Source organism: Elgaria multicarinata, chromosome 3 (assembly GCF_023053635.1).
Source record: "Elgaria multicarinata webbii isolate HBS135686 ecotype San Diego chromosome 3, rElgMul1.1.pri, whole genome shotgun sequence".
NCBI classification, from domain to species: Eukaryota; Metazoa; Chordata; class Lepidosauria; order Squamata; family Anguidae; genus Elgaria; species Elgaria multicarinata.
In genome coordinates this window covers 9,882,979-9,910,575 of record NC_086173.1, presented here as the reverse complement: position 1 = coordinate 9,910,575, position 27,597 = coordinate 9,882,979, and the positions used below count along the sequence as shown (strand labels likewise).

The 27,597-nt window shown below is 44.7% G+C and overlaps 1 protein-coding gene across 1 annotated transcript; it reads right to left on the bottom strand.

Annotated features, from left to right (window-relative positions):
- Nucleotides 1-202: 202 nt before the first annotated feature.
- TESPA1 (thymocyte expressed, positive selection associated 1) lies at nucleotides 203-26,861 on the bottom strand. The gene is made up of 9 exons (XM_063123047.1): nucleotides 26,687-26,861; nucleotides 19,533-19,705; nucleotides 16,947-16,989; nucleotides 7,992-8,041; nucleotides 6,664-6,717; nucleotides 4,936-4,972; nucleotides 3,453-3,551; nucleotides 2,047-2,255; nucleotides 203-1,596 (listed from the first exon to the last, which is right to left on the bottom strand). The coding sequence occupies exons 1-9, from the start codon at nucleotides 26,761-26,763 to the stop codon at nucleotides 914-916; spliced, it is 1,425 nt and encodes a 474-aa protein (XP_062979117.1). The 5' UTR covers nucleotides 26,764-26,861; the 3' UTR covers nucleotides 203-913.
- Between the last annotated feature and the right edge of the window lie 736 nt (nucleotides 26,862-27,597).

Here is a 27,597-nt window from a genome sequence, read left to right as displayed (position 1 = left end):
GAAGAAGAAGAAGAAGAAGAAGAAGAAGAAGAAGAAGAAGAAGAAGAAGAAGAAGAAGAAGAAGAAGAAGAAGAAGAAGAAGAAGAACCCTGGACAGCCTCCATGCTCAGCTTGTTCCACTGTTTGAACATCTACACCAGTGGTGGGCATCATGTGGCCCTCCAGAGGTTGTTAGACTGTAATTCCCATCAGCCCTAGGCAGCATATCACAATTTTTATTATTTTCTACAGAACAAAACAAAACAAAACTTCACAAACTTAACAAACAATACAATACAATACAACTTGTAAAAGCACACATACAAAACATATAAGGCCATATTCCATTTAAGGCATTCTTCATGGCAGACATATGGGCTATCTATCCTTATTAGTTAGTTCCCTAAATACCGTAACTTTATATCATTTTACTTTACTTTAGCCAGCACATTATTGTATATTAAGAGCACAGATTATATGTGAAATTCACAGACATATAAATCTTTTTTTCCAGCTCTTGCAAATATTCTATAAGATGTTTCCAGTCCAATACAAACGAGGTTGTTGATTTTTCTATTACTAGTGCCTTAAGTTTAGCCATCTCTGCCAACTCCAAAACCGTCAGCAGCCATTCCTCCGTTGATGGTACTTGTGTGTTTTTCCAGTATTGCGCAAAGACGAGTCTTGCAGCTGTTGTCATGTACAAAAAGAGTGTTCCTCCTTTTTTCTTTAAGTTGATCATCCATAAGTCCCAACAAGAATGATTCTGGTTTCATTTGTAAATTTGTCTTTAATATATATATATATATATTGCATTAACAAATGGATCTGGGTCCAGAAAGATTTTGCTTTTTTACAGGAGCAGCACATATGGTAGAAAATTCCTTCTTGTTCTTCACATTTCCAACACTCTCCCAAGGAACCCCTATACATTTTAGCTAATTTTGCTTTCATCTGGAGATGAGGCCACTGGTGAGGAACAACCTCCATAATGGTATAGTTCTTCATAGCTAACATTGTCAAGCCTGTCCAGTCTTGCCCCACCTGTGCAATGAGGAAGCCAGGGCTCCAGTCCCGGCAGGATAATATGTGTATTTTCCCAGCAATGAGATGGAGCCTCACAACAGAAGCAGGGAGAAGTCATAGGGGTCACTTCCACTACAGTAGACTTTGAAGAGGCACTTCCCATTCTGCTGTGGCAGAAGGGGCCTTCAGTCGACCCCATGTGAGCCTCCTCTTCCTCCTCCTCCTCCCCCTCTTCCTCTTCCTCCATGTCCTCCATAATGAAATGGAATCTGTCTTTCTGAGCTTTTTTCATCACTTCCCATACGATCCGTTCCAGGCGGCTCATGGGAGATGGCACATTGGAGGCCCATGGGCTCCCTCCTTCTCGGGGTGAGGTGTACAAGCACATCCTGGAAACAGCTCTTTGCAGCCGCTGGAGAGGAGTGACAGCCTGGGGCTGGGAGGAAACATTCCAGGACTCAGGCATTTCTGGTGAGGCCCAGAAGAAGTGGGAAGGAGAGATCTTTTGCACAGGTGTCTTAGATACATAAGAATAGAGACAGAAGAAAGCATCTGCTGTTACAGCCAGAGTCTGCACTTGCTTGAACCGAGCTGCAAAAGGAAGAGAGATGAGTGTCAGAGGAAAAAAATAAACATACATCCAAAAAGCTGAGATCCTCCAGGTCTCCTACCTTTGTGACAGGGAACATAACCAAACATTAGGTCCCTTTTAATAGGCAATGTCACTCTGCCACCAGGGGGCAAGAGAGCATGGGAAAAGCAACAAGTTGGTGGTGGGGAAGGATTGGTTGGATAGAAAGGCCCACCCCAACTTGACACTGGTGAGGAGGAGGTTCTAGATCATGGGTGTTGAACCTCAGGCTTGCGGGCCAAATCCAGCCAGCCTGGGGTCCCAATCTGGGCCTTCCAAGGCACCCGAGATGGCCATTCTCCCTTTCCATTGACCACTGAGCCATGGTCTCTCTCTTGACTAAGAGGCATGCATTACCCACAGAAATCACTATTATAGAACCACTCATCCTGAAAGCGTGCAACACCTACTTGCCAACATCAGGCAAGGGTCCTCCATTTCGATCCGTTGCACCTGGGATCTCAGGAAGAGCTGGAAATTGATGCCCTGAGCCTGGGATGGTGTGGAGAAGAATCGAGCTGGGATCCAAGATGCAGCCTGCTTCTCTTCTTGCATGAAGCCCAGGTTGCAAAGGATGGTCTCAGCGTCAACTTCACAGAGGTCCAGAACCTCTGAGATGCTAGGGAGAAGAGTAGAGGTGGGGCAGGAAATGTCAATGCAGTGATTTGAATTTTTTCCATTTGTTGTTTTTGACAGAGGCCATTTCTACACCATACAAAGTGCTGGTATTAACATTCAAAGCCCTAAATGGTTTGGGGCCAAGTGATTTGAAGGAACACCTCCTCCCATATGTACCTGCCTAGACATTAAGATCATCCACAGGGGCCCTTCTCCGTGAGCCTCTGCCAAAGGAAGTGAGGCAGGTGGCTACTAGAAGGAGGGCTTTCTCTGTTGTGGCACCCCGGTTGTGGAACAAGCTCCCCAGAGAGGTTCACTTGGCACCTACATTGTTTCCCTTCCATCGCCAGCTGAAGACCTTTTTATTTTTTCAGTATTTTAACACCTAATTTAACTTAAATTTAAACTTTGTTGTTTTCATCTCATATTTTAACTTATATTAATTTTTGCTGTGTGGTTTTATTCTGGTTGTGCTTTTTATATTGTATGTTGTATTTGTGTTTTAAATTGTTGGTTTTAATTTTAGTGAACCGCCCAGAGAGCTTCGGCTATTGGGCGGTATAAAAATGTAATAAATAAATAAATAAATAATACAGGCGCAGAGGGAGGGGGGCGATCCCAGACTTACCTCCTTCCTGGATCGTCCCCCGTGTCCAAATGGCCAGTGTGTCATCCGGGATGGGAGGAAGGATGTAGCGTGAGTGGAGATGGTCTTTTTTTAAAAAGTTACAGGAGCTGGACAGCACTCGCACTCCAGCAAAAGATAAGTTGGGGGGGGAATAGCTCCCACTCTCCCACCCACCCTGATTCTTCCCAGCTCAGCTCCTTCCCTCTACTGATTCCCGCTACTCATGGGGAGGAGGGAAGAAGCCAGATGATCCCGAGACCACAGGAGGTACATGGAATTCTCCCTTCCTACTTTTATCTGCCCACCCAGAGCTGGCACCAAAGGTAGGCATGGGTGGGTATCTCCCAAAGGCCCACATCCCAGCAGGGGCCCATTGACAAGAGACAAGAGACCCCTGCAATTGCTTTTCTTCATCACCTGTGAGGTAGATTAGACTGACAGAGGGAGACTTGCAGTAAGCTTCATGGCGGTATCAGGATGTGAACCTGGGTCTCCTGCCATTAGTGTATGGCTTATTTAGGTAGTCCTTCCCTCTAGCCCAAGCCCTCCCAGAACATGTCCCATCCTGACCTTGAGCTGGTCTTGTTGGTGCTGCCTGAGATGGCACTGGAAGCCATGCTGTGGTCCATATTGAGATGCTGAGAAGGCCAGAGGGTTCCTTTTTGGGACCTGTGATGGAAGTGAAGACACAAGACAGTGAAGAGATGCCCAGACATACATGCCCTGGAAAGAAACACCCACTAATGGCATATCTAGTGTGCCACAAAAGCACCGTTGGAATAAATAATAATAATAATAATAATAATAATAATAATAATAATAATAATAATAATAATAATTTGTTACCTGCCTCTTCCTCTGGATTCAGGCGGGGTACAACAGAAATGCAAATACCATAAAATACATATAACTAATTAAAACATTTAATACATTATTAAAAGCAGCACATTATTAAAAAAAAGCATCAGAAAAATCTGGGAACTATAGCTTTGTGAGGGACCTCTAACAAAGGAGCCCCAACACCTTCATCAAACTACTGTTCCCAGGATTCCTTGGGTGGCAGACATAACAGCTAAAGTGTGATATATGGAACATAGGATGACCCTGTGTCCTTTTTTACAGAGGACATTCCTCTGTTTGAAGGGCTGCCAGAGAAGCATTCTTTCTCTGAAGGCATCCTCCATTTGAAGGGCTGTCCTGTCCAATTCTGCTTTAAAGATCAAGGAATTGTTGCCCATCCACAGTGGGTTAATATAACCTGAAAACAGCAAGGCAAAGGGGAAGAGGAAAAGGAAAGAGAAAGAGCAAGGCTAGAGGCTAGGAAAAGAGAGGAAGAAGGACAGCCTCGTGTTTTCTAATGTTTTCATTTTTTGAAAAAGTCAGTGAATGGAGACCTTTGTCGGGTGCAATTGGAGGTTCCAGAAATTTCCCTTTTACAGCCACCATAGTTTTCAAGATTAGATCTAGGGGAAAACAGAGCCACCATCTTCCTTAAAAAGGGCCACTCTCAACCGAGGACAGGCAGCTGACAGGCATGAGCAGGCAGATCTGCATGTGGGTGGGGGCAGCGGCTTGTCAGGTTTGGGGGACAAGTGGGTGGGGAGTCCGATGGATTCCCAGTTGGCCTCACACCTGGCTTTTCCAGATCTGAAGAAGGTTGGGGCCAATTCAGAAGCTCGAAATCAGCCTCCAAAGTGGGTGGGTGGGGGCCTGCACAGCTCTAGTTATTTATCTCTGAAGACTTAAGAGTGGTTATTTTGTAAGCACCCCTTAAAAAGGAATTTCACACAGAGAGAAACAAATAGAAGCTTACTTTCTAAAACAAATATTTATTTATTTATTTATTTATTTATTTATTACATTTCTATACCGCCCAATAGCTGGAGCTCTCTGGGCGGTTCACAAAAATTAAAAACATTCAAAGTATAAAACAACAGTATAAAACCATAAATAAAAATTTAAATCCTGAAATATTGCTGAATTTCAGATTTATAGAAAATGTTTGCTCCAGCATCGAAAATGTATAAAAGGAACGTTCACGCCTGTTTCTCACCTGGGCTGGGCTCTGTCTTTGTCCAGTAGTAACATCGCTGCAAGGAGGAGAAAGGAGCTCTCATGAGCAAAACGTACACCAGATTCCTCTGAAACTAGATATCAACCAAGAACCCTGCAATGACCAAATCTGTCACCTCCCATTTTCAATGGGAAAGATCCAATTTTAAGGCTCTTCTCTCAGCCTCTCACTTTGAACTCTGATCTCCTTTCTTTGTTCTAGCTAGTTTTGCCGTCACTAATATTGCTGAGCTGTCCAGCACCGACGAGCAAACTTAGTTGGGGGAGGGGGGAATGACAATCTTGACTCCTTTACAAGCCTTTGAGAATACTGAACAGTTAGATCAAAGCAGAGCTCCTTCCCAGACCTCCTTGACGTTGTTGCAAATTAAGATACATTTTGCTAAACCTGAGCTGCGGTGTGTTGCAGTTGAGGTCAACCTTGCAAGTCAAACTCAATAAGATATTAGCAGCTTTACCAAGATAAACGTTGCCAAATACAAGTCCCTAGACATATTAGACCCAACACCTTGCTGCCTAACCGGCCTCAACTAATTTGCAAGCAAGCTAAGCAAGACATCCTTAGGTTGGAATAATACAGATGACCCTTGCCACCATAAGTGCTAGAAACTTTAAACTAAGGTCAAGTATTTTCAGTATACCAAATTCTTCATTCAATACTAAAATCCACACTTGCGTGGTGAAATTGCAGCATCGCTTTGCCTTCAGCCAGTAATGACCAGATCTTGTGCTGGGGTTTGATACTGCGCAAAAAAGAACTGTTTGCATACCATAAGAAATGAATTAATGTAATATTGAAAGGCTCTTCTGAGCCCAAAACAATACCCAACCACAGAGGAGGGCTGTTTGCTTATAAGGCAGTATCCTGTGTTCCTGTAACATCCTTTAAACACCTCCTGAAAACATCTTTTCGCACAGGTTTTCCCTGGGCTGTAACATATTTTGGTTTGATATGGTATTTTTAATAGTGCTGTGCTGAAAATTTCTCCCCCAACTTTTTTGACCATTAGTAGTAGTAGTAGTAGTAGTAGTAGTAGTAGTATTCTGCGTTTTGCCCAAAGCTGGAGTATTCTCATTCAATCTAACAAAAAAGAAATTGCTTTTGGGGGGCAAATTCAGTGGCAAAGACAATAATTCTCCTGGGTTTGGCACAAACTTCAAGAAATTCTCCAGCCTGAAGTTTGGTGCATCCCAAACTTTGAGGATTTTTTTCGATAGTGTTTCCCTGAAAGTTCATAACATTTCTCCTAATACATGTGGTTTCGTATGCATTCTTGACTAACGTATATACATTTTTGGAATTATGTTTCCTAATATAATGCATCTTAACATTCCTTTCTGTAAGAAAAGCATCCTTTTACACCTTGCAAAATTTGGAGAAGTGTGAATTTCCAAGGATAACTGGGTTTTGGTTCAAGTACTGGTTCAAAAGTGTGTAATGTGGTGAGTTATTCCCCCATCCCTAGTTGCAACATGGCAAATCCAAGGATCCTGTTGAACTGAAAAACAACAACACTTTCCTCAGATTGTCTTCCAAACTGTTGTATTCCTATTGCCTCTTGTCTGCCACTCACTGAATGCAGTGAGGCAAGCACAGTGCTATCCTGAAACCCCCTGGAGGACAACAGCAAAGCAGGGCCACCAGGGGAGCTTTCCTGCCACTTGAGAGAGAAAGGCCTGTTCATTTGCAACAGCTCTCACCACTTACCTTCTGCTCCCAGGCTAAGATCATCTTCAAAGCTGGTTCGGTTGCTGCAGGATCCTACAAAATAGCAAAAGCGCAACAAATCGACAGTCACCAGAGAGAGAAATCCAAGCATCCAGAAGCTCAAAAGGGGCTGACCCAAGGTCAAGAGGCCGAAGGGTTTTCTCTATGAAGCTTTATGAGGGGCATGAAACAACACACTTTCGTAGACAGGCTGTGTGTGTGTGTGTGTAACGATTCTGCAGAAGCACAGAAAAGCCAAAGAATGTGACACTGAGTGCAGAATTCATGTTCTTAAGATCTGTAGTCTTTTTTCTTTTCCTTTCTTTTTTAAAAAGTCAGGTTTCTAGCCCTTATTCTTTACTATACTTAAACCTTTTCAGCAATCGTCTGCTGAAATCCCAATTCATGCAAGTTACAGGACTCCATTTTTTGTGTCACAGAATGTGGATTCTGTTGGAGAAAACAGGACGTTGACAATGATGATGATGAAGATGATGATGGGCTCATCTACACCAAGCAGGATATTCCACTATGAAAGCAGTATGAAAGTGGCATATAAAAGGCAGGAGCCACACTACTGCTTTATAGCGGTACTGAAGTGCACTGACAACTGTTGGGGCCCATGACACATCTACACCAAGCAGGTTATAACACTATGAAAGTGGTATGAAAGCAGTATATGGTCTGTGTCAATGGGCCCCAACAGTAGTCAGTGCACTTCAATACTGCTATAAAGCAGTAGTGTGGCTCCTTCCTTTTATATACCGCTTCCATACCACTTCCAAAGTGAATATCCTGCTTGGTGTAGATGAGCCCATAGATGATGTTTTTAAGAGCTTTGAAATGAGAGCAATATTGGGAGATCATGCTGCTGCATGCTGGACTGGCCACTTGTGGGCGGTTGTAATCTTGAGCACGAGTAGGGAAGAGGCTCTTTAATCCTCTCCCTTCCTGCCATTTGTCCACTCAAATTAAATTTCACCTGCAGGTGTCTTTCCCATCTATGGCCTGGGAAGGAATACAGCGACCTGTATCTTTCCCCCTGTGGTCATAAAAGCAGCTGGTTTGGTGATTTTGAATGGAAGAAAATCCCCAGCAAAAAGCGTTGTTGTGCATCCTTCTCCTTTCCCTGTTCTGCTCAGGATTGGGACCTCCAGTAGCTGCTTTTCAGTTAAAAACAAACTGGGGAATGACACAACTGAGCCTCACATGTAGGTTGACCTGAGTCTCCCTACAACCTGGGAGTGTCCAAGCCTTAGCTCACCTTCCTTGAGAGTCAGGAAAGCAGACACAGCCAATGAGAGAAGAGATGGAAAGGTGGCACTTACCATAGGCAGCAGGGGCCATGATGCCTTCTGGGATGGGCTCTGCTGAAGAGCTGAAAGCCAGAACCAAAATCTCCGTCATTACAGCTGTATCACTGACCTCTATTATTTCACCATCCTCTGATAGCTGCAACATCACAAACAACCAGGTCCGTCCCAGCAACACCGGCCCTTAAAGTGGAGTCCTCTAGATTTTGTCATTAAATAAGTTAGAGCATTCCCATCTGGCCAAAGAGGCGTTGATGAGTTGAACAGTTGCATATCCACCCTGATTTGGCCACCTCTTCTGCCCACTCCATGTAAGTGTGTTTAGTTTATATTTATTGGTTGATTTATTGATTTATTGCCAACTCTTGACTCTGTTCCCTATAAATTGTCCCATACTTTTTTTCATCAGCATCTAAATTTTACACCCAGATGAGAACTGCCCACTGTTCCTTCCTCTCTTCACCATGGCCTCAACCCATCCTGCCTGTCTTCTCCTCTGCCAACTCCAGCCTCAGATCCACTCATGTTATAATGTACCCAAACCACACTGGTTTGGGTACATTATAACATAATACCCAATTTATCAGGATCCACATGGCTGAAATCATTCATACAGTTAGCTGGGCAAAAGCTCCAGCAGTGTCTATTTTTATTATTGCATTTATATCCCACTTTTTTTCCTCCAAGGAACCCAAGGTAGCATACATAATCCTCCTCCTCTCCATCTCACAACAACCCTGTGAGGTAGGCTGGGCTGAGAGTCTGTGACTGGCCCAAAGTCACCCAGAGGGCCTCCATGGCCGAGTGGAGACTAGAACCTGGATCTCCCAACTCTCAGTCCAACACTTTAGCCATTACATATTGAACTGCCTGCATCAGTTCAATATGTAATGCCCAGAGAAGTCTTATAAAATGCAGCCTCTTGGTTTTGAAATAGACGCCCAAACAATCTTGCAAAGAAGGGTTACCGTCAGTGGAGATTAGCGGCTCCAGGGTCAGATCGGCAGTGAATCTGCTTCGGGTTTCAGTCACAACCAGTCAAAACTCTAAAGGAGCTATCCAAGGTGTGGACCCATTTGGGGGATAGGGTTCAGCACCTTGGATAGAGTGCTATGTACTGACATTCCCAGATGATTCCAGGGAAAAGGCAACACTAGTTATTGCTGAGGGGAGTACTGCTTGCTGCTTCAGAAGTGGAGCCCATCAATTTTTGTTAGGTCCAGTGATGGACAGCGGAATAGAGCAAAGGCTGAATATTAGCATCCAGAGTAGAGTGAAAAAATGAAAACATCTGGACATGAAAATCACAGTAAGTAGTATACTCGTTTTATTCTGAATTTTACAATTGCTCCCCCTAGTGGGTTAAGTTTGAATAAGCTGCTTTTGTAACTATTGTAACTAATGGCCCCAGCTTTAGCAAAAAAAATATAAGGAAGAAATAAAGCTTTTTTTAAAAAAAAATGCAATCCTGTTTTAAAAGATCCTAAATGGCCAGGACATTGTAGTTTTTCCTGACTACCAGACACCCATTTTGTATTTATCTAGTTCTTGGCCAGTTCTCTTGCCTTGGCTCCATATTCACTTTATTTATTAAGAATGGCAAACCTTCTGGAGTCTTAATGAGTAGAGTCAGTGAAGTCATCAGGACTTTGGGGCAAAAGCCTAGAGCCCTACTCAGGAGAATGAGAAGGAGGACCAGAAACAAAGCAAGGCTGTCTTGTCATGTTGAAGTAAGCGGGGGAATTATGAATGGTGGAGAGTTTTGTTTGGTCCACACTTTTAAGTCAACTGACCTGATTTTTCTATTTGTCACACTTATATCCCACCTTTTTTCCTCTTGCAAGGAATCTAGGGCAGCTTGCATAATCCTTCTCCTCTCTATTTTATCCTCACAACAACCCTGTGAGGTAGATTAGTCTGAGAGTCAGGGACTGGCCCAAAGTCACTCAGTGAGCTTCATGGCCAAGTGGAGACAGGTTCTACACTACTGCTTTAAAATGGTTTATAACACTAGTGACAATTGCTGGGACCCAGGACATACACTACATATACAGTTTAAAAACTGTTTTCAAAGTGTCATATCCTGCTTGGTGTATATCTGGCCTATAACATGGGCCTCCCCCCAGTTCCAGTCCAACACTCCAGCCACTACACCACACTGGTTCCCCCTGCAACACTTATCTTTCAGTTGTATTTTATAACTATTTAGTATTGGTTTCGTTATTTTGGTTGTTTTGGTTAACAGTTTTCGTTCAATTTTTGCACTGTTCTGAATTTGGTGATACAGTTCTTGGCTAGGAAAAATATATTCCAAAATACATATTTTAGATTAAAATGCATGCCAAAAAATGTGTATTTTGTTAAATTTCCCCCTGTATGTGTTCATTTGGTGGGTGGTTGTATAATTGGAATAGTCCCAGGCCTCCAACCACCTTAATCAAGCCTTGTATGTACACACACATTATGTGGGAACAGACTCTTCAGGACGACAGGGAGGTGCCAATTACTTTCCGTAGAGTTTAAGCAATTGTGCGTTCCATGAAGTACAGGAACAACCAAGTTGCTATGCCAAACAGAAAAGAGACATCTCCAAGTGTGCACACTGCTTTCACTTTAGACAATTGCTCCCCCTTGTGGGTCACATGTGAAAACACATGACATGAATAAGTTGCTTTTCTCAAATATGTTTTTTAAAGAGGGTGGGGGGTGACTATTGGCTGTCCAAAATTCTTGAAATGTTGACTTCAAAGGATACCTATCTAGAAACAGTTTTACATTTTGATCCCACAAATCTTTTTCCTTATTCAGTGAGTAATATATCACTACTGTCAGGTTTTCAAAACTCAAGGATCTACAGTATTGCTTTAAAATGGTATTGAAGTGCACTGACAACTGTTGGGGCCCATGACACCTTCCATATGCCCTTTTCAAACCACTTTCATAGTGCTGTATCCTGCTTGGTGTAGATCTGGCCCTAGTCTCATTCGATTGGATGGGATTTGCTTCTGAGAAGACATGCCTAAAAGCGCTATGATAATTTGCTAGCAAAAAAGGGGGGATGCAATCCTATCCACATTTAGACAGAAAAATATTCTAGAATTCCTAGTGCTGGGAACTATAGGATTTTTTTACTGTCTGAACATGCATAGGATCACATCCTAAAGAACTAATATCCATTCCAGCAAAAATACTGACTCAGGCCCCATAGCCACACAAAGAAAGTCTAAACAATGCAGGCAGGTGTGTTAATCCCTATCAACAAACCAGTCCCAGCTGTTTTCATCTCCTCTGAAAGCAAGTATTATTATTATTATTATTATTATTATTATTATTATTATTATTATTATTATTTATTTATATAGCACCATCAGTGTACATGGTGCTGTACAGAGTAAAACAGTAAATAGCAAGGCCCTGCCGCATAGGCTTACAATCTAATAAAATCATAGTAAAACAATAAGGAGGGGAAGAGAATGCAAACAGGCACAGGGTAGGGTAAGCAGGCACAGGGTAGGGTAAAACTAACAGTATAAAGTCCGCACAACATCAAGTTTTAAAAGCTTTAGGAAAAAGAAAAGTTTTTAGTTGAGCTTTAAAAGCTGCGATTGAACTTGTAGTTCTCAAATGTTCTGGAAGAGCGTTCCAGGCGTAAGGGGCAGCAGAAGAGAATGGACGAAGCCGAGCAAGGGAAGTAGAGGCCCTTGGGCAGGCGAGAAACATGGCATCAGAGGAGCGAAGAGCACGAGGGGGGCAATAGTGTGAGATGAGAGAGGAGAGATAGGAAGGAGCTAGACCGTGAAAAGCTTTGAAGGTTAACAGGAGAAGTTTATATTGGATTCTGAAGTGAATTGGAAGCCAATGAAGAGATTTCAGAAGTGGAGTAACATGGTCAGACCGGCGAGCCAAGAAGATGATCTTTGCGGCAGAGTGGTGAACAGAAACCAACGGACTGATGTGAGAAGAAGGAAGGCCAGAGAGAAGAAGGTTGCAGTAGTCCAACCGAGAAATAACCAGTGCATGAACAAGCGTCTTGGCAGAAGAGACAGACAAAAATGATCGAATCCTGGCAATATTATACAGGAAAAAACGACAAGATTTAGCTACTGCCTCAATATGAGGAATAAAGGAGAGCGAGGAGTCAAATATAAAGCCAAGACTACGAGCTTCCTTGACCGGAGTAAGCATAACATCATTGACAGTAAGAGAGAATGAGAGATGAGGAGAAGGTTTAGGAGGAAAAACAAGCAATTCAGTCTTTGCCATATTAAGTTTCAAACGACGATGAAGCAGCCAAGCTGAGATATCTGAAAGACATGCCGAGATACGATCGTGAACATCAGGAGAATGTTCCGGAGATAAAGTAAAGCTAATGAGTCTTAATTGCCCATTCAAGATAAGGCCACCCCAAAATACTTGGGATTGCAACAGAGGACAATAGATTGCTGCCAGGAAAATTCCTTTCCTTTCCTTTCCACCACCCACCCCAGCTACTCAACTCTGAGGATTGCAGAGGGGGGTGGCAGATGACATCAGAGTCCCTGCTAATAAAAAAAAAAGTGTCAAGACTACATCCCTGTGAGACCTGGTTCCACGACATCACTGCAGAGGAGATGGGCAGAGCAATCCTAATAGAAGTGAGCAGAGCAGTGAAGTCTTGCCAGCTCACGTTGGCCAAGCAGGAAGTGAGTGGTGTGTGTTTTTCCTCTTTGTTCCAAGCAGTTGTTTTTCCTCTTTGTTCCAGCAGTTGTTTTTTAATCCCTCCACCATTGATTTCAGGGGGGAATAAACTAGGCCAGCTCCAGGACATTGAAGGACCTGATCCTGAGGCTTCTCTGGGAGGTGGGGGGAAGGGGGGTTAAATCTAGCAGTTCCAAAGCTATCCCTGACCCATGCTGACAGCTACACCTGCACAGCTTTCCACATGTAACTGGAGCTTCCGATTGGCCAGGGTTAGGGTAGGGTGGAGATGCCCTCTGCCAGGAGTGAGTCACCTCTGCCACATACTAACCTCCTCCACCCAATGGATCTGGAACTTTTAAGGCCTAGTAAGGCCTCTGTTCCTCAGTAAATGTATGTAAGTTACTATCATAGCTCAGTGCTTAATTTCTAAAAGGGGATATACAGGAGACCAAGCCTGTCAGAAATCGCTGCCCTCTGCACTCAAAGACCCCGTTCCTTAATCCTTAACATGTGGGGATAGGGTGTAGTAATGCATGGCAAGAGAGAAGCACTCTGTACATGCTCAAGAGCCAGTTATTTTATTATTGTTTCATATGTCCCAGATTAGGGTGACCAACTGTCAGGATTTCCCCGGATTTGTCCTGGTTTTTGTTCTTTCCATGGTGTCAGGGGGGATTTTCTATAATTTTCAATAATGTCCTGGAATGACACACCTTCCCCTTTAAGGCTGCCATTAGCATGGCAGGAGGGAGTGACATGCTTTCTTGAGGCACATCATTCCCCCACCCCGAGCTCCAATTGAGGTCTTAAAGGGGAAAGTGGGTCATTCGTGGACATTATAGAAAAGGCCCCAATTGGAGTGGATGGTGGTGGTGCAGAATGAAATCCTTTCCCCTCCTCCACTCCAATCGGGTTCTTTAAGGTGGCGGGGGAATAACGTACTTTTTGCAGGACTCAGAAAGCTGCTTCCCCACACAAACACTAGGTGTCCGCTTTTTTGGTTTCCCAAATATGGTCACCCTATCCCAGATTACTAGAGGGAAAAGACTGAGGCCTGAAGATGAAAATGAAACCCTGGTGAGGGCAAACGAGTGTTTCAGTCATTCAGTCATTGCATTTCTATACCACCTAATAACTAAAGCTCTCTGGGGGGCTCACAATAATTAAAACCATAAAGTACAATTTAAAGTAAACCACAATATAAAAACACACTATAAAAGTACAACCATAATAAAACCCAGCAGCAATGCAGAGATTTAAAATACAGATTTAAAACAGCAAAGCTAAAAGACTATAATGCTAAAATGCTGGGAAAATAAAATGGTCTTCACAAGAGCACAACATAGGCATTTCTCAACTGGGGTGCCACAGCAGAAAAGGCCCTTCTCCTGGTAGCCATCTGCCTCACTTCCTTTGGCAGGGGCTCATGAACAAGGACCCACTGAAGATGATTTCAGGGTCTGGGCAGGCACATATGGAAGGAGGCGTTCCTTCAGATAACCTGTCCCCAAGACATTTAGGGCTTTGAATGTTCATACCAGCACTTTGAAACCTTCCCAGACCTGGACTGGCAGCCAGTGAAGCTGGAAAATGACTGGCGTAATGCTCTATAATTGTACTGGTGTAATGTTCTATAACTGAACACAATGTGAGGAAAGCCACCTTCCCGCACCCACCCAATATTTCTATGTAATTCATGTTTATGTTTTCACATCAGGCAATTCCATATTCTGCCTTTGCTGCATCAGCCCCACATCAGGATTCAAGTCCCATAGTTTTGGTCGCTTGCATTGTATAGAAGCAAGCACAACAGAAGGAACCCTATTTTCTTTTGATGCTTAAACAAAACAGACAAAACCCCAACCCTATGACCTTCCTTCCTCAGCGGATTGCCAGTGTAATCGCTTGCCAGGATGCAGGGATATAAGCCAGGGAGGATGTGGTGTGGGCTCCTGTGTGATTTGTGTCACTCACGTGATCTGTAGTTTCCTGTGCCACATTTAGCACATGATGGAACAGAGCACTTGACTCTTCTTCTGAGAGCCATCCCTAAGATTACTATATTTGCCAGACCATGTGAAAACACCTGCAGTTGTGTGACTGGACCTATTTAACACTGAAACACCGAAGTGTTTTATGGAGTTTCTTGTGAGAAAAGATCTTCTGGCTTCTGAGAGCAATTCCAAGTGCTGGTTTGGCTCTACAGGGCACTTGAAGGCCCACCTTTTCCCATTTGAACTTGCCAGGGGATTAAAATCAGACTCCGAGGCTCTGATCTGGGTTCCTCCAACATATTACTCTTCCGGCAGGCCCATCCAGGGGAATTTCAGGATGTTTTTAGGATGTTTTTACAATGTATATTAGTAGGGTGACCATATGAAAAGGAGGACAGGGCTCCTGTATCTTTAACTGTAATATAGAAAAGGGAATTTCAACAAGTGTCAATTGAAGAGGGTGAAATTCTCTCTTCATCAACACAGTTAAAGCTGCAGAAGCCCTGCCCTCTTTTGTATCTGGCCACTCTACTATAGCTAGTGTAGCTTTAACTGTTGTGATGGAGAGGGCATTTCACTCACTTCAATTGACACCTGCTGCAATTCCCTTTTCTACATTACTGTTAAAGATACAGGAGCCCTGTCCTCCTTTTCGTATCGTCAGCCTAATATTATGATCTTAATTCAGTTTTATGTATATTATTATTATTATTATTATTAGTAGTAGTAGTAGTAGTATCCTGCCTTTTGCCCAATGCTGGGCCTCAAGGCAGCCTTACAAAGTATAAAACATACATTGGGGGGGGGGGACGACAAAACCATAAACGTTTAAAATACACAACAAAATTATAAGACATTAACATAGATGGAGGGCCAGAATATTCTCCAAAGGCCTGCTGGAACAAAAAAGTTTTAGCCTGCTTGCAAAAGCCCATCAAGGAGGGAGCCAGCCTAGCTTCCCCAAGAAGAGAGTTCCAGAGCACTGGAGCAGCCACCGAGAAGGCCCTCTCACATGTTCCCACCAAGCGCGCCTGTGAAGATGGTGGGACTGAAAGAAGGCCTTCTCCAGAAGATCTCAAAGCATGGGCAGGCTCATAAGGGAGAATACGGTCTTTCAAATAACCTGGACCCGAGCCATATAGGGCTTTATAGGTCATAACCAGCACTTTGAATTGTGCCCGGAAACAGACTGGAAGCCAGTGGAGCTGTTTTAACAGGGGAGTTGTGTGATCCATGTAACCAGCCCCGGTCAACAATCTGGCTGCAGCTCTTTGAACCAGCTGGAGTTTCCGAACACTCTTCAAAGGCAGCCCCACATAGAGCATGTTACAGTTGTTCCCCACCTCGATCAAAATATTATTATTATTATTATTATTATTATTATTATTATTATTATTATCTCCAAGCTTTTGTAGGCCCTTGGGCAAGACACCCTCAATGGGCTCCCTCCTTGGTCAGGGAGTCTATCTTCTCACCACCATGGTCCCATCTGTTCTTGCCCGTCATTATCACCACCACCTGCTTGCTCGACAGGCAGACAGCCAGAGAGCAAAGAGGCAGGGAGGGGGCGGTTTCTCCTGCTCCTCCTTCTTAGCATCACTTCTGTCTGGGCCAGAATGAAAGGCAAACAACCAAGCAGGTTGCAATGGTGAAGAGGAGGAGCAAGTCCAGGAGGCTCTTGGCAATGGAGTGTGGGCCCTCGGCAGGAGCCCAGTCATGCCTAACCTTGATGCCGGTCCTGTTCCACCATTTGAAGTGAGGTAGGTGGAACCCTTTCAGTTTTGTCTTGGGCTTGATTCACAGATGCGTGTGTGAATAAACCATCACTGATTCAATGCCACATCTGGAAATTTCTTATTTTGACACACGCAACTACCCTGGTACTCTCCAGAATTGCCAGAATTCAACTCCTATAATTCCCAGCCTACATGGCCATTGGCTATGCAGCCTGGGAATTATGGGAGTTGAAGTTCAGCATATCTGGATGGCACCAGGTTGGGGAAGGCTGCTGTAGGTGGTCATTTGCTACCACCTCCACCCCCAAGCTGCAGAACCCTGGACCTCAGCCCCAAGGTCCAACTGTAGTGACATGACAATGGCTCTCAATGGAAATCAGCTCGAAATTTCCCCAAGAGGCATTCATTAATGAGAGATGATGCAATCCGTGGAGATGTGTCAACAAGTTCTTATTTCTGGAAACGAAAATGTTGCTTCTGGACCCTTTAGCAGTTTAGTAGCCTTAATCCCCAAATCTGCCACCTCCGTGACTCATGTGCCCTCCCTCTGGTAGACTCACCTGCATTCCTCCAGCCAGCTCTCAATCTTCCTGGATGAGCTCCCTGCTTGAAACATGTCAAAAAGAAACGTGTTTCAATTCATTGCTGCTGCTGTTCCTCAACATTTTTCAAATGTATTTCTTCTGATTTGTGATTGCAAGCCACTTTAAATGCCATTTTTCTTCTTAGTAAGGCAAAATGCAAACTAAATAAATAAAATTTGCAAAGGGTGCGTTCCTCCCATTGCAATCGGGCAGCACAGGGAGTGGGGGTCCCAATCCAAATTGGGACCATGGCAGTGATAAAGGCTTAACGGCACCCCTTTCTCTACACCAGAGTTGGGCAACCCAGGGCCCTCCAGATGTTTTCATCTACAATGTCTGACCATTGGCCATCCTGGCTGGGACTTATGGTAGTTGTAGTCCAAAATATCTGAGTGGCACCAGGTTTCCTTTCCCTGACTTACATGATGCCCTGATCCAGCTCACTCCCTTCCCATGTGCAAGGTATATGTAAAAGAAAAACCAATGGAGTTATTATGAGTCATGGGGAATCTCTTACTTTGGGCCACCTTTCTCCTTGCTGAGGAAATGAGGGAACCCACGTTCCTTAAAGAACACCCATCCTCTCAGAAAGCAAGGCAAAAGTTGAAGTGGGGATGACACTGTGTTAACTACTAGCATGCAAAATGTTGTGGGGGGAGGGGAGGGAGAATTTGCAGAGGACAAGCAGTGAGCGGTGGGGGGGGGTGCTCAACCCTCCCCCCTAGGGTGACAATATGGAAAGGAGGACAGGGCTCCTGTATCTTTAACAGCTGTAGAGAAAAGGGAATTCCAGCAGGTGTCATTTGTACGCATGCAGCACCTGGTGAAATTCCCTCTTCAACACAACAGTTAAAGTTGCAAGAACCTTGCCCTTTTTGTATCTGGTCAAGAGGGCAGGGCTCCTGCAGCTCTAACTGTTGTGATGAAGAGGGAATTTCACCAATCACACTTGCTGAAATTCACTTTTCTATACAGTTGTTGTTGTTATATTTATGTACTACTCCATAGCCGAAGCTCTCTGGGTGGTTTACAAGAAACGACTCGTGGGAACGGGGTTGTGACCCTCCCCACCCCATCCCATCCGTGGTTTCCTCCAGAAACTTCCTCACCCCAGTGGGTTTTTTTCTACTAGGCACTGAGGTCAAAATTAAGCAAAGACTGGGGACGTGAGCAGCTGAGATAAACAATTTGGAGGGTAAAGCAACACAAGACTCCAGTCCACCATACCTTTCCAACAGGCCATGTTTCTGCTGTAAAAAATTTTTGTTTGTGGCGTGTGTGTTTTTGGCACACAGCCCCTGTTCTGACAAGCACATTGCACTGCCGTCCTACCTAATTAGAACCGTAGGGAAATGCTGTCTTGAAAATCCACGTGGGAGTGCGTTTGTTTTCAGGGAAGACACTTGTTTTGGTTTCGTCACTATTATTATTATTATTATTATTTATTTATTTATTTATTTATTTATTTATTTATATAGCACCATCAATGTACACGGAACTAATATTAGTTCCGGCATGCCAAAGAGGCTTTGTTTCTCACTCTGAAAAACACCGCTGCTCGACCCATTTCCCCGCACTTGCTGTAGAAATCATGAGAAAGTGAGAGAGGGGAGAAGGAAGGTAGGAGTGGAGGAGAGAGCAAAATGACTCAAGAGTGACTGAGCACATGAGGAAGGCCACAGCTCAGAGGCAGAGCGCATAACTACCCTGGGAAGTCCCTGGAATCCCTTCTTACAACTGTCTCTGGTGCCAAGGGCTATGATGTCGAAGCTGTGCCTGGATGAGGTTGGACTCCAACTCCCATCAGCCCCAGCCAGGTTGCCCCATGCCTTCCCCGGCCGTTATTACCTTTCCCCCAGCTAACTGGGTACTCATTTTACCAACCTCGGAAGGATGGAAGGCTGAGTCGACCCGAGCCGGCTGCCTGAAACCAGCTTCCGCTGGGATCGAACTCAGGCAGTGGGGAGAGATTCGGCTGCAGAAACTGCTGCTTTACAAGACATTAGGGGGTGGGTGAGTTGGACAACTGAAATGACAATCATGCATACCAACAAATCAAATGGTAGTTCAGCTGTCGGCATTACCTCCTCCCTCCCCAACACTCTGCATGATTTGAGGTCACCTTTTTTTTTTTTAAGCACTAGATTTATGCTTTCATCTTTTAAAAATCAAGAAGGTGATGAATGAACAGGTGACGAATGAAGGTGACGAATGAAGAAGGTGACATCACAGGGGCTAGCCAATCAGCACCATGCACAGCTAGCTTCTGCATCAAACTTTTAGACACCCTCTCTCCCCTGATGTCAACTGTGGAGCGGAAACATCCGTTTGGACTTACCACGGGCCCTGCTAGTCTAAAAACAGGGTTATTTCCTTCCTTTCCTTTTCACACTGAGACAGCTCCCATGTGTATCAAACCACTGGCTTCCCATTCCCATGAATGGGGATCACATCCACTCCATGAATGCATTTCATACCCAAATAGGTGTTATGGGGAGGGACACGTATTAAGAAAGCCAGTGGGTGTGTCGGATTCCGTGTGCACATGTGCAGCTGTCCCACCTTGTAAGAAAGCATTCTCCAAGTATGGGGGCTGCAGTTCCGATGAAGCATGGGGTCCCTCCTCTTCCGAAGCCACGTTGTGCCACCTGCACCTCTGCTTGGCCCATGCGTGCCGCCGCTCCCAGGAGGATTGGCTCAGCCACGAGGTGAAATTGTCCATAGCTGTTGAGAACCTAGGGAGAAACAGAAGGGCAGGGAGCTGAGATCTCAGGATGCTTGATGCGGCAGCATTACTGATTGTGTCAGTTGCAAATCAGTTTACCTGCCTTCTGATACCTGTGGCACAGTGTCCTCCTCTCCCCCACCCTTCAAATTAAAATCAGACACACACTTGAATTGACATTAATTAATTTATATATTTACAATATTTATATACCGCTCCCCATTCAGAATTTCAGAGCGGTGGACAAAATAAAATAGAATAAAGACAGAATAAAAACACATTAAAAGTACATTTTAAAAGAATCATTAGGGATTCCGTTGCCTGGAAATCTAGCCCTTTTGGGGTTCACTGGATTTCTGTGGCACCCTGAACTTGGCCTGCATTTGTGATCTGAGCCACAAGTTTTTCCCAAAATCCAGGAAAGGTTTCCAGTTTTTTAAAATTTACGTGACCAGAAATTTGCAACCACAATTTTGACTTCAATTTGGCCCAGTTTCAGCCATAGTTTGTGTAATTTCCACAAATCTGAATTTGGACAACACGATGAGCCACCATGGGTATCAACAACTCTAAAAAGCCATGGGTTCTCAGTCATGAAAAATAGTAACTTTGTAGCAACTGCACTGGGTTCACCCAACATGACAACTCACCTTGGATGATCCACCATGGTGAGTTGTCATGATGTGTGAACCAGGTCATAGGAGTGCCCAAGGCACCCTCATTGTGGCAGCAGGACAGTACTTCCTGGGCAGTAGGAATGCTTTGGATAAGCCTCATGTCACAGAACAGGCTTGAATACTAGTGTGAGAGCATTGCATAATCATAAATAGCCAATGTGGTGGAGTGGCTAAGGTGTTGGACTGGGAGTTGGGAGATCCGAGTTCTAGTCCCCACTCAGCCATGGAAACCCACTGGAAGCCCACAGCCAGACATGAGTGCAATTACACCCATCTGCTCATGTTCCTCAGCCACTGGCATTCAGAGGCTATACTGCCTCTAATATTGGAGGTAATATATAGCCATTTTAACTAGTACTCATGAATCGCCTCCTCCCCTATGAAATAATGGAAGGTGTTTTCCTCACTTCAAGGAGAGTGACAGTCAGTGTCATTATCTCAAGTACCACTCAAAGCTTCGAGAGCCTCGTTTCCTGCTGGCCGTTTGAGTCAAGATCAGCTGGCTGACGGTAAAGGCCGCAACACTCAGAGGGGGGTGAGTTGAGAGGTTGTGTTAGACATAGCATTTGTCACAGAGCTTGCCCTGGTGCCATGCTTGATTTTACTATTATTTTAAAAATAGCCAGTTAGGTGGGGGGGGGGGAGCTAGATTGGGTGAGAGGTGGAGGCTTTAACCCTTCATCCTCCACCAGATAAGACCCACCCTAAACATATTACATGCCAAAAGTGGAAAACAACTCATTCGGCCCTCAGTCATAGCTTGATTGGTGAGAAGAAAATCCTAGTGGCCAAGCCAGCTTCTACACTACTGCTTTATAATGGTTTATAACTGTCGGGGCCCACGACACATTCCCTATACGGTTTTCAAAATGCTTTCAACATGTTATATCCTGCTTGATGTCCATCTGGGAAGCTGAATCAAGCATTGCCATCATGTATTTTTTCTTCCCTCTTCCCTCCCTCCCTCCCTCCCATTTATTTATTTATTTATTGCATTTATTCCTGCCTTTTTTCCTCTTGCAAGGAACTCAGGGCAGTTTATGTGATTCCTCCTACTCTCCATTTTATCCTCACAACAACCTTGTGAGGTAGAGTAATCTGAGAGTCAGTGACTGGCCTAAACTCACCCAGGCAATAGCTAGACCTAAGGTTTATCCCTGGATCATCCAGGGGTCAAACCTGTTCATCTAGGTGACACACAGGGGACCCAGTGCTCAGGCAGGGGAGAATCCTGGATGATCCCAGGATAAACCTTAGGTCTAGCTGTGGCCCCAGTGAGCTTCAAGGCCAAGTAGGGATTAGAACCGGGATCTCCAGAGTCCCATGCCTGATCTACACCAAGCAGGATACTGCAGTATGAAAGCCGTACATAAAAGGCAGGAGCCACACTACTGCTTTATAGAGGTGTTGAAGTGCACTGGGAACTGTTGGGGCCCATTGACACAGACCTTATACCGCTTGCATACCACTTTCATAGTGCTATATCCTGCTTGGTGTAGATTAGGCCCCAGTCCAACACTCTAACCTCTACACTACCCTGGTTCTCCCTACAACAGTTACTTTGTGGATCATCAAGACTTTTTAGACTGTGTGCCTGAGGGAATGTCTGATGCTTGATCCCTTGAAGTAGCTGTGAGACTTTTGACTGAGGAGCAGGATAGAAATGCTTTGAATAAAAGAAATAAGAGGTGCCATTGGCAACTTCTCCTTTAAAATTAGCAATGTTCTCCACAGCTAGGCCAGCCCCTGGGCCCTTCACTGCAGCCTATTATACAGAAATGTAGCCAAAGGAGTGTTTCCTAACCCATGAGGGGAAAGCAGGCCACCTGCTTTCATGTTTGCATGTGGAGCAAGTTCAGTTTAAAAACCAAAGACAACCTTATTTTTTGATTAGGTGTTCATATTGTGGGTGTGTTTTGCATTTGACCCAGGACTTCATGAAAAGCAGCTTTCCCCAAGCTGCGGCCCTCCAAATGTGTTGGACTGCAATTCCATCATCCCCAGGCTGCTGGCTGGGGTGATGGGAATTGTAGTACAACACCAGGTTGAGAAAGGCTAGCATAAAGGCATGTGACCCAGCGATCTCTCTGCACCTCTAGGTCAGGTCAGTGGAATTCACTTCCACAAGATGTAGTGACGAATTCATGGAGGATAAGCCATCAATGGTGACAAGCCTTGGTGGTTCTATGCTACCTCCAATATCAAAGGCTGTGTACAGCAGCTTTTGCACTCGTATCCTGCTTCCCCTAGGCAGCTGGTTGGCCACTGTGTGAACAGAATGCTGGACTGGACCCTTGGTCTTATCCAGCCAGGCTCTTCTTCTGTTCTTATGCCTGGATTGGAGACCCCAAATGTGTCACCTCAACCCCCATGATGGAGGAAAGAGTTGACAGCAATAATACTAAGCATGCACATGTGAATCAGCCCTAAGGTACTGTCAGGTGGGCATGGATCCAATTCTTACGTTGCAAAACAGCCACTTGAAAACAGACCTGTTTTGTGTTTGGAAATTGTTGGAATGACATGGGAAGCTTTTTTTTCCTTCCTCCATGCAGCAGTCCCCATGAACTTCTGTTTTCATAAAGCTATTTCATGGCTATGGTAAGGTGGGATGATGACTAGATGAAGGGTGCAAATGGGTCAGGGACCATGAAATGGTCCCAAAATAGAACAAAAAATATTCACTGAAAAAAACCATTTTATTAAGCCCAATGCATTTTGGGAAAGGAATTGCCTTCCTCTGGGGCTGCACAGGAGCATTTTGAAACAGAGGAAGCGTTGGCAAGATTTCCTGCAGCGTATTTCGAAGAAGATAAGCAGCCCCTGGAGAGGGAAATTACTTTACAAAATGCGTTGGTCATTAAAATAATGTTTCTTCAGGCACCTGCAAATATCTTCTCTTCTGTTTGGGGATGCATTTAGAGGCCTCCCCCTCTTGCTCTTTCCTTGTCCCTGAAATGACACCCATAGGAGGAGAGGTCCTTCAAAGAAAGAACGTTAAAGCTTCTCCATGTGAAGTCACACATAGGAATGAGGCAGAGTCCAGAATTCATTTGTGTCCAGAGCTCAGGACACAAATGAACAGGTATTTGGGAGCTAGAGCAGAGGAGAGACTGAGGCCTTAGGTAGACCAAGCTGTAACCCAGGGCGAACCCCGGGATCGTCCCTGTGCATCCACATGATGCACAGGGGATCCCGGGATCAAGGAGGGATAATCCCTCCCTTGCCCCGGGATACAGCCCTACCCTTTGGGCCCCACTTTTCCCACAGTCTTGAAGCATGTGGCCCGTTACCACAGGTTTACCCAGCTCCGCGCGATTACTTGCGCAGAGCTGGGAGCTGCGCATGGGGTGCAGCGCTCCTCAGGAGCGCTGTGCCCATCAGGGGTAGGGTGGGGGAGTGGGGAAAGTAGGTAAAATAAAATAAAAAACACCTTACCTTTGTGCATGAGTGTCCATGTGCTCCGTCTCCTTTAAGAAAATTTAAAAAATGGCGGGTGCAACGCCTCTCTTCCTGAGATTGTTGCGCCTTATGTGTAAACGAGGGTGAGATATCGCGTTAATTGCAACGCGAGGTCTCCCCGCCTCTCCCCGGAACAAAAGGTAGGTCTAACTAAGGCTTGAGAGAGCAGAGCCCTGACTGAAGGTGAAAGACCCTGGAGTTCGGGCAGAGCCTCTCTCTGGGGAATTGACGTAGGGTAGGGTCTAGTTCACCCTTCCCCAGCCTAATGTCCTGCAGTTGCTTTGGACTGTGTGTCCCATCATTCTGCATGCCCATCATTCCCAGCCAGCTTGCTTTAAATATGACTGGAGAGGGGAGATGCAGGCTAGCTAATCATTCAAGTGGGCATCAGCTAGAACGTGGGCAAACTCCAGCCAACCAGGTCAGAACACAACTATAGAAAAAGCAGATCTACCACCCAGCATGATTACCTCTTTACTTCCATTTATGCTCTATGTCTGGCTTGGCACATAAAGCAAATATGTCAAAGACACCATGATGTTTCTAGTCCTCTCTCATCCAAAGGAAGCCAAGCCTGGGCAGCAGTGCCCTCCTGGGACTTCTCACCACCCTGGGAAGGGTATAATGCTAAAAATGTGGGTCTCGGGAACTACAAATGTCTATAACCAAAGGTGAGGTGAAAAAACATATACAATTAAAATGATACGTTGAAAAGTTCAAATATTAAAAACGTTGTATCCAACACATAGGCAACCTAGAATGAATGTCTGCCAAAGATATATGGATACATATTCAACTCCTCAATTAAAGAATTTTTAATTATAGCTCAAGCCATAGTAGTGGTGGGTATCGGTTGCCTTTTTAAAAACATAATTATTTTGTTGAGACTCTTGTCAGCGCAATTGTTGATTTCTCATGTTTTTACTTCGACATTTGCCAAGGCCACTGACAAGATGAAAAGTTGAAACACATTTGGCCTATTTGTAGTTTTTAAATATTTTTATTATATATACCCTGTTTCCCTGAAAATATGACAGTGTCTTATATTAATTTTTGCTCCCAAAGATGCGCTAGGTCTTATTTTCAGGGGATGTCTTATTTTTCCATGAAGAAGAATACGGTACACATTTATTGTTGTACAACAAAAAAGGTCTTATTTTCGGGGGGATGGCTTATATTACAGTGAGAGGCAAAACTGGAAGTACGTCTTATTTTCGGGGGATGTCTTACTTTCGGGGAAACAGGATCTCCCTCTCTCAGTTTCACACTATAATGTGTCTCTTCTTATATTAGTATAAATTTTAAAGAACACCATTTGTAGGTTATACAATTCTGTTTTTATTTGATATTGTGACACATATACTTTTGGAAACAATATTTTTAAAAGTCGCCCTTTCTAACATTATATCATTTAAATTGTATGTATTTTTTGACCTTATCTTTGGGGGGGGGGAGCAATTGTAGGACTATTGGCACTTTGTTATCATCTTCTCTGTAACTTCATTTATCAGTCATTAATGAGGTGAATGATACAGTACTACTAAACAGTCCTGCATTGAAAAGTTGTTGTATAATACACCTTGGCCTCAAAACAGGGGAAAACATTTTTAAATCATAGAATCATAGAATAGCAGAGTTGGAAGGGGCCTACAAGGCCATCGAGTCCAACCCCCTGCTCAATGCAGGAATCCACCCTAAAGCATCCCTGACAGATGCTTGTCCAGCTGCCTCTTGAATGCCTCTAGTGTGGGAGAGCCCACAACCTCCCTAAGTAACTGATTCCATTGTCGTACTGCTCTAACAGTCAGGAAGTTTTTCCTGATGTCCAGCTGGACATCAGGAAATCTCCAGCCGTTCCCGTGCACAGAGCCCCTATACAATCCACTTCACACAACACACTAACACAATTGTTGAGTGTGGGTTGTTCTTGAACATGCTCTTTGAACCCAGGACATTTTCCGCAGGTTAGCTTGTTAACCATGCAGTGTGGCTTATTTTTCTCAAGCGAGCCACCTTGACTACCCATGGTTGTTGAGTTGTTCTGGGTGGTTAACAAACCACAGTGCATGGTTAACAAGCCACCCTGGAGGAAATGCCCTGAGTTCAGACAACACACTAACCAATGGGTTAGGATGTTGTGCGAACAGCCCTTTTGTGTCTCTAAGCCCCATCCACAGTGTTATCTTGGTTGCATCCCCTAGTCCAGCGGCGGATAAACGGTTGATCGGGATCTCGTGATAGATCTCTAGGCGACTTGCAGCAGATTGGCAAAGAGTTCTGACTCTACATTTTCTAACAACAGCAACAACTAAATAGCTTCACACACATACACACACACACACACACACACACACACACACAATTAGGTTGCTGGGAAAAAAAACACTTGGTGTGGAGGATCCCAGAGGGGACTGGGGTGTGAAAGGCATGGCTCACGGAAGGCACTGCTCAGAGGTTTGAACTGTTGATTCTGTTATATTTATACATGTTAAAAATAAAAATAAAAGTAATAAATGAATAGAACCCTGGGTTGAGCAGTGCTCAGGGGCACCCTGTGCCTTAATCTTAGTATGTCCTCCTTCTTAAGCAACTATTGGTTGGTGGACCTCTGGCTTCTGGAGAAATACAAACCAGATCTTTCAAGCTTCATGGCTGCTCAGCCCTGCCCTAGTCTCACCTTATTGTTCTGCCCCAATGCCTCATGTTCCGATTCTGCACCTCCTCTACATCTCCCCCTTTCTTCTGTTTAAACCATGCCATCGGAGGTATGTAGCCCCTTCTCCACCCAACCCCCCCAAAGCAGATGCCGAGTCTCCGGCAGGCCACAGAATTCTTCAGGGGCTGCCGCTTACCTGGCGCTAGGAAGAGCACGTCGGGTCTTGGGAAGGCCCACTGGGAGAGTTGGCTTCCCTCCCTGAAGAGGTCCCATCCATCCTGCCTACCGGGTGTGGCACTAACAAGCACTCTTGCCTGGCCATGGCCCCCTCCCCTCCCGACCTCACCATCTCTGCATCAGCAGAGAATGGAGGAAGCCGATCTGTTTTCAAGAGGAAACTTTCGCATTCGTCCGAGTGTGCGTGTGTGTTTCTTTACTTGCAAAACCTCAAACGGTGGCCCACATCCGGCGCTCAGCAGTGAGGAAAAGTGTAATGAGCTGCTGAGTGATGGCAGTAACCAGAGGGGGCCTCGATATGTATTTCCTGTTCCTTCTCTGCTCTCGGCTAGCCTTCCACAACCTGGTGCCCTCCAGATGTGTTGGATTACAACTCTCATAATCCTCCAGCAAGTGATGCATATGGGATTTGCAGTCCAAAACAGCTGAAGGGCACCAGAATAGGGAAGACCACTGCACACTAACCTTTTTTGGGGGGTAAGTGTCGTGGCTCAGCGGCAGAGAACCTGCTTTGTATGCAGAAGGCCCCAGATTCAATCCCTTGCTTCTCCAGGTAGGACTAGGCAGGTCTCATACCCCAGAGTGCTGCTGCTAGTCATTGCTGGCAACATTCCGTTAGATGGGCTTACAGTTCTGTGTTTTTGAAATGCAGCAGCCCAAACAACCTGAATGAGATGATGCTAGGGGTACATGTAAGCCATGTCCAACTTTCATTATCTTCACCCCAAAGATTATGAATGTCTTTAATTCCTAACTGAATTGATCCCCTGACTAGACCCCAAAACTTGAACTGATGTTTCCACTCTACCCTGAGCTACTTTATTAGCCTTGGACAGGTCATGCTCAGCCTTAGTTCTCTGTTTATAAAAT

Coding starts and splice junctions, on each gene's coding strand:
- TESPA1 (XM_063123047.1), bottom strand. CDS start 26,763: ATGGGACCTCTTCAGGGAGGGAAGCCAACTCTCCCAGTGGGCCTTCCC. Junction 19,706..26,686: donor CGTGCTCTTCCTAGCGCCAG/GTAAGCGGCAGC, acceptor GTTTCTCCCTAG/GTTCTCAACAGCTATGGACA. Junction 4,973..6,663: donor TCTTAGCCTGGGAGCAGAAG/GTAAGTGGTGAG, acceptor TCCTCCTTGCAG/CGATGTTACTACTGGACAAA.